The sequence below is a fragment of the Stegodyphus dumicola genome, chromosome 2 (genome assembly GCF_044657685.1).
Source record: "Stegodyphus dumicola isolate Sdum_Otavi_A_Nest chromosome 2, ASM4465768v1".
Classification (NCBI taxonomy): Eukaryota; Metazoa; Arthropoda; class Arachnida; order Araneae; family Eresidae; genus Stegodyphus; species Stegodyphus dumicola.
Genome location: NC_140769.1, coordinates 119,686,432 through 119,698,693, shown reverse-complemented (window position 1 = coordinate 119,698,693; position 12,262 = coordinate 119,686,432). Strand labels below are relative to the sequence as shown.

The 12,262-nt window shown below is 30.5% G+C and overlaps 1 protein-coding gene across 2 annotated transcripts in view; it reads left to right on the top strand.

The window, feature by feature from the left end:
- Positions 1-12,262, top strand: part of LOC118205479 (ubiquilin-1-like) — a 96,720-nt gene that overhangs the window by 74,822 nt on the left and 9,636 nt on the right. For both annotated transcript variants that reach the window (XM_085811098.1, XM_085811097.1), the window contains 3 exons: positions 2,902-2,985; positions 5,172-5,287; positions 11,202-11,412. In XM_085811098.1, the coding sequence (XP_085667224.1) occupies positions 2,902-2,985; positions 5,172-5,287; positions 11,202-11,412 (411 nt within the window). The remainder of the gene's footprint in view (positions 1-2,901; positions 2,986-5,171; positions 5,288-11,201; positions 11,413-12,262) is intronic.

Sequence of the window (12,262 nt, the reverse complement as noted above, 5' to 3'; positions counted from 1 at the left end):
ATTACAGGACTTAAACAAAATGGAACTTTGTAACTGAACAAGAAATTATGTCTGTCTATGTAATTAAAGAAAAAGTATTAGCACAAAAAATGAAGCAACTTCAAACAACTTACATTGAAAGAAGTGTTTATTTAAGTAAAAAATTAAATATTAAGCCCTTTTTTTGTGTGTTAATTTTGGCACCTTTTAGATCATAAGTGCTTCATAGAAGTCCGGATCTGGGATTTTGTAATGTGTAAAATATCAAAACTTTCTGATTTTTTATTTATATAGATTTAGACCATTTTTATTGGTACAATAGAAATGCAGGTGGAGTCAGGCTGACCACTTTCTCCATGCTGGGAAACTATGAAATCCCCCCCAAGGAACCTCTGTATTAGACAATAATTTAAATTTCAAATCACATTCTTAAATCACAGATTTTATTTTCACAGTTTGTATTTTGTTTTTATTAAAAACACATGAGAAAAAGTATAGATAAATTAAAAAGCTTTATTTTACGTGACCTAAGAAAATAAGTTAATCAAGATATAGTTGTTTTTACTTCCTCGTACGAAGTAAAAAGGAAGTATTGTAATCGCGAAAAGTTTCAGGCAGCATATTTCAAAGAAAATATCCATTTTGACCACTATCGAATGCAATTTAACAATGTTTTTGCGTGATATCTGTACGTAAGGACAGAATAAAATACTCTTTTCCTTCAAAAAAATTATAAAACTGCTTTAAAATTAATTCTGAAGAGAATTTTTCGTGGCGTCTGTTCGAACATACATACGTATCTCGCATAATTCAAAAACGAGTAGTCTCGGAACATTGAAATTTTGTATATAGGACTGCTATAACATGTAGATGTGCACCTTGTATTTTGGTTGCAATATTTTGTATATAGGACTGCTATAACTTGTAGATGTGCACCTCGTATTTTGGTTGCAATCGGCCGCACCAAACAGTATATAAATACATTTATACTGTCAAAAGTTGTTAATCCGTACTCGTCGGGACTTCGGCGATTCCAGATTATCGATTTTTCCGGATTATAGATCATGAGTTTAAATCTGGTAAGATGGCATGCAGAAATTATAAAATTAAAACTATGAAACCGTAATTTATGAAATAAAGAACAATTATGATCTAAAGGGTATCAAAATTTACAAAAAAAAGCTTAATATTTATTTGTTTACTTTATTAAACATTTCTTTCAATGTAAGTTGCTTCATTTTTTATGTGATAATACATTCTCTTTAATTCTATAAACAGACATAATTTCTTGTTCAGTGACAAAGTTCTGCTGTTCAAGTCCTATAATTGCTGTGTCTACCGACTAATTTGTCAATTGAAATTTTTTCGTTTTCAATAACCTCTGTTACATTCTTCGCTATCGGAAGCGAATTATAATGACAAGGAATTTGATTTAAATCATATCAAAGACGGAGTACATTAAGATGAAATACTAGTAAGGAATTTTAAGCCAAATAAAATAAAAACATCTGCTCTGAAGATAAGGATAGTGCTGACTTCCAATTCAATGTGCGCCTCTGCGTTAAAGATAAACAAAGTTTAGATAAACAAATGTTAAAGTTTAAATAAACAAAGGATATGCCTTTATCCATTTTTTTTGCAGCAAATCCACTTTTTGTTTAATGAACTTCGAAATATACTTTCGCTTTGTAGATCCTTTACATATTAATAAATATATATCAGAAATTCTATTTGACATAATCGAAAGTTCAAGCTTACTTCTATAAAATTGCTCTAACAGTCTGCAAAAAAATAATAAGCCGGATCCAATTCGAAGATTAAGGAACAATGCAATCTGCAACATTAACTGAAATAGATAATTAGATAATTTTAGCTTAGCTTATACTGTCCATTATACATTAAACGCGCTCTCGTAAATGTATTTTGCGCACGCGCACAAGCATATACGCAGCCGTAAAGGTCAACGTGATGCATGCGCAGAAAGTTTGCAGCTTTGAGGTCCGTATTATGGGTGTCCGAATTAACGACTTTTGACTGTATATATATATCCACGCTGTTACCCGGCTCAGTGATCTCAGTTTCTTTACTCTTATATGTTTGTAAATTGTACATTTTTGGCTTTAAAAATGATTGAATTATGTTGTTTTTGTCTTACGGTTAAGGATTTTATGCCTTTAGTAAATCTGTGTGCAATATTTTTAGAATTATTAGCAATTTTAAAGTTGTTTAATTGCCGCTAAGCCTGTTTTTAATGGCAGCCATTGATGTTTACATTTGAAACAGGAGACTAGTGAATTTGTTGCCAATCTAGAGAAACTTAGCTTCGCAACAACAAAGATAACGCATTTCTTTATTATTGCCAATTAAATCATGCTTAATTCTTTCTGGAATTTTTTCGAGGAAATAAGCGTTTGAGATTTACTTCGTAATTTTTAATATAGGTATTCTGAGTTTTTATGTATTTTTGCCTTCTCGCGAAGTGAGAACTGAATTAATTAAATGAGAAATACTCAATCGTCTGTGAAAAACTGTTTCTTTTTTGTTTTGTTTGCTTAATTTCTTTTATACATAGTTCTAGCTTTATTATAGTATTTGAATAGAACATGTGGCAACGATTAGATAATTCTTTAAATGATATACATTTTGTGCATTCTGAGTTATAATATGAATAAAATATAATACTGTTAAGTAAACCTAGCGCCAGAGTGTCGCTATGGTAAACAAAATGAATTGTAAAGAATGCATTTATTCTATTGTGGTTTATGCGCTGTCGGCGAAGTAGGTTTAATTCAATCTAATAAGTTTAAATAAAATGCAAGAAAAATGCGTATAATTTAATATTCCATACAAGGAAGTCATGTGGTGAACACATCAGATTTTTTAATATTAATAATAAGGTTATAATTTTTTCTCTCTCTGTAGATGATTTCATCTAATCCTTTGCTGGCAGATAATCCAGTTCTTCAACAGCAAATGCGAAATATGTTACCACAGTTCATGTCTCAAGTAAATAACATTTTAAAGTTATTCTTAATTTATTTCACATTTATAGCGTGTTTATTGTAATTTCCTTCAGTGGGTAGTAATTTAATGTAATATACTTCTGAAAAGTTTTTTTTTTTTTTTTTTTTTTTTTTTGTTAGTAGTTAATAATATAAAAGTTTGTATAGCTCTTTCATGAAACATATTTTAAATTTATTTTAGTGTTTATGGATTCTCAGCTATCCACTCTGAGTGAATTTTACCACTAGAAGAATCAGTTGTGTATTTTCCTGAATTTTAATTTAGATATTCAGTCTTGACTCATGATTAGTGTTGTCATTTGTTTTGTGGAGAGAAATGTGACAATGGCAGAATGCTAAAATTTCTGTATTTAATAATTTAATATTATTTTATATAATTAATGCTTGTTGAGCATATTTTGTACATAAATTATGTCATTTTGGTAAATCTAAAAGAGTGGCTAACATTTGTTTCTGGTCATTTGTGTTTTTCAGTTTTATTTGCTCAATATTATTATCAGTTACTAAATATTAGGGAAACAAGTTTATTTTTCTTTCACATGCACTTTTTTTATCTTTTTTAAAAAGTAACTCAAAATGTTTTTGTTAAGAACATTATTCAAAGTATTCTGAAAATGAACTGTCATAAGTTCGCTCCATACATGGTTGAGAGAATTTAAATCCAAGGAGTATGGAGGGACTTTTTTTATCAAGTTTTCATTAAAAAAAATCTATAATACTTATGTACTCTTATACTCTTTATAAAAACTTGATATCCAATTCCACAGGCAGCAGAGCATCCTAAATAAATAATACTCCCACTCCTGTGTTTAACAGTAGATTTTTGGATTAAATTCCTCAATCAAGTTTTGTTTTACCATAATTCGTCCATCAGACCCAAATATGTTAACCATCTGACTGATGCATGTTTTCTCCAAGAAAAGCACAAATTTCACAAAACTATCATGAGAAAGAATTTTCTTCATTTTTATGTCAAAATGCTGCTGGTATTTTTTACCTGGATTTATATACTTTCAATATTAGTCTTAATTTCTTGGACTTATTTTAAGATGCATGTATACTTGTATATACGTTGTCACAAAAAATATTCTAGGGTGTACATGTACCTCCTTGCCATTCAGAGGATTAAATTTTGATTATCTGTAAATATTCTGTAATCTCCAATGTGATACTAATAATATTCCAGTGTGATACTAATAATATTCCAATGTGATAATAATATTCCAGTGTGTATAATAATATTCCAATGTGATAAATGTTTGCCGACCATTTATTTTGCTAACTCCATGTTTCTTGTTGACGTCCTGTTATCACTCAATCGATCCATGTGCTTTAATGACTTTTTAAACAGTTTTTTAGAGTTAAACTTCATTGCACTCTATTGTTCTAAGTGTGCTATTAGTTTTATGGCACTAGTATTTGGGTCATATTTGATTTCTTATTGGTTAAATCTCTGATTTAGTGGTGTTAGCCTGAAATGTGGTCCAAACTTCAGTGCATTTTCACAAAATTAATTATTAAATTTCGAACAAAACTGTCCATTAGTTTGGAACATCTTTTCACTTTTATTTCAGATATGGAATGTTAATATATTTTGCTAAACAACTAATAATTTCCAAATACAGATGATAATTTTTGGATGTATTATCATTTAAAGCAAGAAGTTTTGACAAGCATATCAGCCAAAACATCTCAACAAAACTTGAGTGTGTGAACTATGTAATTCTTGATGAACAATTTTTGGATAAATTATTTTATTGCAAGAAATATTTGTGTGATATTTATTTTGCAACAATCAAGGCTTAAAGTAAAGGGAAATAACAGAGAAAAAATTTTGTCGTTTCAATAATTTCAATTAGAGAAAAGTCTTGTTTCAATAATTTCAATTTCTTGTACAAGATCTCTGCAAGTGATTTCAAACATACAAGTGTCAGCCACTGTATTTATGTTGTAATTTATCAAATAACTTTTTTGTGTGCCTAAGTTTCTAACTGAATACATCAGTAATTATTCAAAATGGATGTTCACAGACTCAAATGGAAATTTTAGTTGAACGCTAGTCTTTTTAGTACTGTTTACTATCATATTTGAAATATTTATCATCATTTTCAGAAATAACTATTCTGTATGTTTAAATAATGTAAATAATGTTTATTTTTATTCTTATAGTTGCAAAATCCTGAATTGCAAAGTATTCTTTCAAATCCAGCGGCCATTCAGGCTATGATGCAGATACATCAAGGATTGTCACAGCTTCAACAAATAGCTCCAAATATGTTTAACGTGTAAGTTGTTTGCTTCTATTTTAGTTTGTATTGTATTAGTTTAATTGAAGTTAAGTACTTTTTTCTCAGAAGACAAATTAAAAACTCATGTTAAAGCTGATGTTAACAAAGATTTAATACCTTGTCATGTAAAATATAAATATAAGTTATAAAAATTACAAAATTTAACCTTTTTCAATGTTAGTGGTTCTAAAAATGGAGATCTGCTATAAAGATGTCTTCTTCTTATCAATAGTAGGCCGACTAATGTGCAAACAGTAAAATTACTGAACATTTGTATTTGGTTTAACCTTTTTCCATGTTAGTGGTTCTAAAAATGGAGATCTGCTATAAAAATCTCTTCTCCTTATCAATAGTAGGCCCACTAATGTCCAAGCAGTAAAGTTGCTGAACATTTGTATTTGGTCCTGGGTTCGATTCCAGACAAGCAGGCTGGCTTTGTGGCCATTTCTATGGTTTTCCACTGTGTACGTGGATGTGACACAATTTTCTGTGGAATGTCCTCCACGAAAGGCATCTCTCCTTTTTAGCAAACAATCCTAGCATGCTTTGCCATAATCAAATAAACCAACTGAAACCTCATCAAGAGTGCGAATACAACCAACTCCCAATTTACCAGTATATGCACAGTGAATTCAAAAATATTATTATTCTGACAACACTTTAAAAAGCACTGGAGGGAGGAATAACCTATATTGTAATAAACTGAAAAATGTAAGAGTTTTTCTGTATTTTTAGCAGTTTTATCTAGGATTGTGTTCATTTGGTTACATAAATCGAATGAGTATCCAAAATAAAAAGCATGCTGTAGAGAATAAAAATAACAAATGAAATAACAAATAAAAATAACAATCATTACAAATGAAGAAACTTGTTATAAATGCATACCTGCCAACTTTTACGAATTTTTCGTAATTTTTAGGAAAATGCGTTTGTCTTTACGATTTTACGATCGTAATCCATTTTTTACGATTTTTTTTCCTTTTTCAAATGTTTTTAAGTGATTTTTGTCGAAATTTTAGAATTTTTCGCCAATTCAGCAATTTTCGCCAATTCCATCGTGTTTTACCGCCAACTACCGACTACTTCGAATCCAGTAACCTGCGGTTTCTCCCAACCCGCCGCTTAACCAGCCAATCCAATGCGCTGAACTTGTTTCTCCCACTCTTTTCTTTGTGGGCGTCAAATTATTTTTTTCGCCTTCGCTTCAGCAGCAAGAGAATTACTCAGCGAGCGTGGATTGTCGCATTCTGTTTTGTTTTTTGTTTGCACGTGCTACGAATTTTCTTAATACATCGTTCGTAAAAACCGTATTCTCAAAATTTTGGCCTGCCTACAAAGCCGAATTTCCAACAATTAAAGAATCCTTCAAAGGAAATAACTATGCATTTTGCAACGTGAGCGTGTGTGACTTCATAATAAGTCACGGTGGAAGAAGCGACATTGTGAAGCATGTTAAGTCTAAAAAGCATAAGTTAATGTTTCGGCTTCGACAACGTCAAAGAAAGTGGATGATTTTTTTTTTTCAAATTCGGCTACGAATTCGGATGCTGATGTCATTTTGGCAGAGTGTTTGTTTACTGCATTCCTCATCGAACACAACGTGCCGCTAAGCGCTGCTGATCACGCCGGTCAACTTTTTAGACGGATGTTTCCCGACTCCAAGATTGCTCAGAAATATGCTTGTGCTCGCATGAAAACATCTTCTATTGTGAACGAAATTGCTTGCGATGCACAAAGTAAAACGATAGCTGCACTCCAGAATTCAACATTTTCGGTGTCAATCGATGGCAGCAACGACAGCGATTGGAAGCTTTACCCCATCGTTGTCACATATTTCTGTGATGTTTCTATTGAAATGAAAACTCATCTTTTGCGTCTTCCATTGTTAAATATTGCCTCCTTGGTAATTAATGAGTTGAAAAAAGTTAACATCCCAATATCAAACTGCATTTCATTTGGTGCAGATAATGCTCATGTCATGGTGGGTGACAAAAAGGGTGTAGCCTCTTTCTTCAAAAAAGAACAAAATGAATTAATTGTTATTGGATGCCCATGCCACTTAATTAATTTGGCAGCAGAAAAAGCTGCAGCTGTAATTCCACGCAGTAATGCTGAGTGCGAGAGAGTCTTCAGTGTTGTGAAGAAACACAAAACTATGTTTCGTTCTTCAATTCCACCAAAAACTCTAGAAAACATTTTAATTGCTAAATGTTATGAGGAAACTAATTGTTATGACAGGAAATTTTCCAAAGAATTTTTGGCTAAAGCCAAAAAAATGCACTCGAAATTCATTACAATAATTTTTTTTTTTTTTTTTTTTTTTTTTTTTGTGTGTGTGTGTGTGTAACATTAAGTTCTTGTTTTATGTTTCCTAATAAATTTTTTAGTTACTACTTAATTGAGATTTACTAATGCAAGTACAATTTTCTTTTTTCTATTTGTATAAATTGTTATTTTTTTAATATCAAAGCACGATATTAATTCTTCATGTTCTTCTGAATTTTTATCTTTAGAGGTTGGCAGGTATGTAAATGTCATTGGAACGTCTCTTTGTTTTCCTTTCTTCATTATTCTGCGTTTCGCAACCAGTTAATCAGGAATTGACTGTATTGTGCTTGGTCATAATGTGTAAGAATTATTTCTGCTGTTGATGGTAAACCATGTAATTAATTCCTTCTAAAACATACAAAGGCCCTTTTATGTACATGTTGGGTGAATAATCCCTGGTCTTTTAATCCATTACTGCCTCATAGTAGAAAGAAATAGTGTAACATAGTTAATGGAAAGAATCATAGAAACTTTATCATAGACCTTTAAAATCATGGTATAAATTTGCTCTTTCTGCTGCAACAGATTCCTATAAACTAAGTTAGTCATGTTCACGTCAGCTTTGTCATATCTACATGAAGAATATTCAGGATTGCACTATGTTAATTCCATTGTCACAGTTTTTATCTAAACTTGTAGTGAAACTTCTTCCTGCATCTCTTGCAGTTTTCCTAAATGATTTGCTGCAAATTTATTTAACATCTGGAAAAGTGTACCAAATTTTTATCTCTTGAAAATCATACTTAATAAAAATGCTTGAAGTGCAAGAAATCTACTTAGCATCCTACCTTTGTTGCCCTAGTTCACTTCTGAAGGACAGCCATTACTCATCTTGGTGTAAAGTTAACCAGTCTGTGAATTAGTCATGCAGCAAACACACTGACCTTAATGATATGCCATAAGAAACTGGCATGACAAAGATTACATGTGTATTTGTAGCAGCAGTTCTTTCAGGGTATAGTTCAAAGTTATAATCTTTAATCTGTTTTAATGCAAATAGGTTTTTCTCATATATGAAAATTAATTTTAATAATTGCTTAAATTTTTGCATCATTACAAATGAGTATCATTGTGAGTGATCATAGATCTTAAATCATCTTTCATCAAATATTTGATGCATTATTGTGTTAACAGTGTATGTACAGTCATGGAAACAGTTATTCACCATGTAAACAGTCAATAGCATGTGTTATGTAAAAGAAAATTTTGTGATATTTTCATTCTGTGTTTAACAGATTCATAGTTTAGTTTCGATAGAAAAACTATTTTTAATCTGAAAATAAATTTTACTATGATGAAGAATCTTTTGCCAACTGTTGTTTGAGCTGTTGTAGAAAATGCCTTAAAATTTAGTAAAATTGATAATTCTTAAGGTAAGAGGTTTTTCCCTCTTTAAAAATTATTGATTTGATTAATTCTGTCTGATACATCAAAGTATAATTAATTATTGAAAGATCATACTGCTTTCCATCACAGTTCCCTCCCCCCCCCCAAAAAAAACTAGTAAGAAGAAAACTAGCAAATCAAAAAAAAAAAAAAAAAAGCCTAGTTTTCTTGCCTACAAAAATGTAGGGTGTTTAGAAGTTTAGTTTGAAAGCTTATTCAGAATCCTACACAGCAGATTATTATCATCTTCCCAATATAAAGTGGTTCTAGAACCTCCCCCTTTTTTTTTTTGTCCTCATACAACCCTTCCATTACAGTTAAAAGTTCATTTTCGTACTCATTTCCAAAACTTGAAAAATACATATAGAAATTCAAGTTATTTTTAGCATGCTTTAGTAATTATACATAAAAAATTACAGATATGTCGATAAATAGCAAAACTTCAGTGAAAAAGGTTTTTTTTATATTCATTAACTAAATACTGAACTAAATAAAAGCTTGACAACATGCCCCCTGAAACTATAAAGTCTACCCCCCAGTTGAGAACCCCTACTCTAGAATTTTATTCTATTGGTGAACAGTTCTGCAAAACAGTGTTTTTATGTATGTGCACATTTTAGTGTGCTGCCTAAAATTCATAAAGAGGGCACATATTCCCATCTCTGTATTTCTTGCATTGTTGTTTTCATTTTGTGAAAGACGTATTAATTTTAACCTTTCCTCATTTTAATGCTGTTTAAAACTCTTCTAATTTTTTAAATTAAGTTTCATTTCTAAATTCCTGACATGGACATTGTGGTTTCATTCAATGTGCAAAAACATACTGGTGGTATTTATCTGATGTATTTAATTGTTAATTCTCTGAGCAAAAATATCAATAGGATCTGAAACATCCAAAATCTTTCTTACATTTGTGCAGATACTTGTCCGCTTCCTTCCTTTGTCATATTTATGTACTGTACTTTTTACATGAAATTTTATGGATGTTTAATTTACATTATTGGGTTTGTGCTGATGACAGATTTCTTTTTTTTGGGACTAACACTTGATATCATGTGCTTGTTTCCTTGTCATTTAATGGAAGTATTCAACTTGAATTTAAGCTTTATCATTTTGTCTTTAATTGGTTTTGAAAATCGACAGTGATTTTAAAATCCATTACTGAATTTGTCTTTAAAAAGCTCTGTTTTCCTTATCTCTTTGTGAGCAAGAAATTATGACTTTCTACCTTTTCAGCATGATGACAGAAAAAGATAGAATTATTATCTATATCTCTCAACATTACCATCCATGAATATAGTCTTAAAAACATGTATTTCATGAAGTTAATGTCCTTCAAATTAGATGAGTGAATGGCATAAAATAAGACAGTCGTCATCTTCTTTCATAGGGTATCAATGAAATTCTCTCAATAATCTGATTTCAACTACAGAACAAATGTACAAAGCATTAAAATTCAAAACTGGAGAGCAGATCCAATTTGTAAAACAATAAATTAAAAAAAAATATCTTTCTCTTTATTTATTTTTCATGCTTTAATTAAGATATTTTAAAATCCTGACAAATTATTTCCTTAGTGACCATATTGTCAAGTAGGCAACATCATCTCTGTCTGTTTGTCAAGGTAATGAAAACTGTTCCAGGTCCCACCTTGATTCTTCCTGACAAATATTTCTCTGATACTACAACTTCCCCTGCAGAATTAACCACAGCATTTTAATAAAGGTGAACAAAGTTTCAATAATACTGCAGCCAACATAAGTTTTACTGAGTTCATTTTATGTTATGTATATTCAATCATAATTGGATATCACAAGTCATATCGTTAAAGGGAAATTTTAAGAGATAAGCCTGGGTTAAATGCATCAAACTGTCTAAAGATGAAAGTTCTGCGAAGAATATGAGATAAAAGCATCTGCAAAGGTGTGTACACCTTTAAAGAATCCTGTATGATGATAATGAAAAATATATGTATGCTAAATTAGATAATGCAGATATGTAGGTGTATGGATGATGTTTAGTGAATGTTTTTGTGTTCACTCTGTAGTCAGGCTATTTAAGCAAATTCTTTGTTTGGAAGTTTTTAACTTTATTATTTACATTTTAAGTTCTTTGTAGTTATATGCTCTTTATTTTCTGTATCATACCTTTGTTTAAATGAAAATGAAATTATCATGAATACTGATCATTTTTAAAGGGGTGTTCCACCAACAACTACGTCTGGTACAACAGCAAATACTTCTGCACCTACTGGTACTACTACTACATCCTCAGTTCCAACAACAACAACTACCACCACTACTGGGCCAAATCCTAGTTCTACAACTCCTCCATCTAATATGAGCAGTCCTGAAGCTTTTACTCAGTTAATGGCAAACATGCTATCATCTATGGCCATCAGTGACTCGGTAAGTGCATAATTTTTCTTAATAGCCAGCTAAAATCAGGGTTCGTATGATCTTTAGAAATTCTTAGTTTTTTTTTTTTTTTTTTTAATTGATTTTTGGTCCTTAAAAGTCTTAATTTTGACCAAATTCGGCAGAAGGTCCTTAATTTTAATCGTCTGAAATTTCTGTTTTTACGTCTGCCATTTTGAATGCTGGACAAATAGTTTTGCTGATTCATTGAAAAAATAGTTATCTTTGCTCATTGATTGTAATTTCATCCTATTTCAAATATAAATGGTGAGATACTCAAGTTTGTGAACAAGAAGTGAAACATGAGCATTTCGAAATTATTTCATTTTTTCTAATGAAGAGCTCTTAAACAACTTTTTACTTTTGTGAATGTGAACTTTTTATTAAACGGTTCCATATTTGCCAATTTATCAACACTTCAGCTATTTGAAGATCAGTTTCTATAAAAAAAATTTAATTAGGAAATCTGGGATTTTTCGACCTTTTTTTTTTAAAAATAAAATATTATAACATTGATTAGTTTCATTAAAATAATGCTAATATATTGAAACTGTATTCAAGGAATAACATTAAAATGAAACATTTGTATTTTTTGCTATTATATTATAAAGGGAGATTACTTTCTATTTTGGAGACTTATTTTACAATATTTTGAATCTGAAAAATAAACAAGGTAATAAATGCTTAAATTGCACTTTAGCACAGTTTACAAAGCAATTCTTAGCAAAAGCAAAATAGCTATTTAATTAATTAAAAATGCCTTTGTTTTATTTTTTTCATAGTAGGAATTTTTTTTCTCCGCATGTAATTGTCTCAATTTACATCAGTTTTCTCTGTAAAA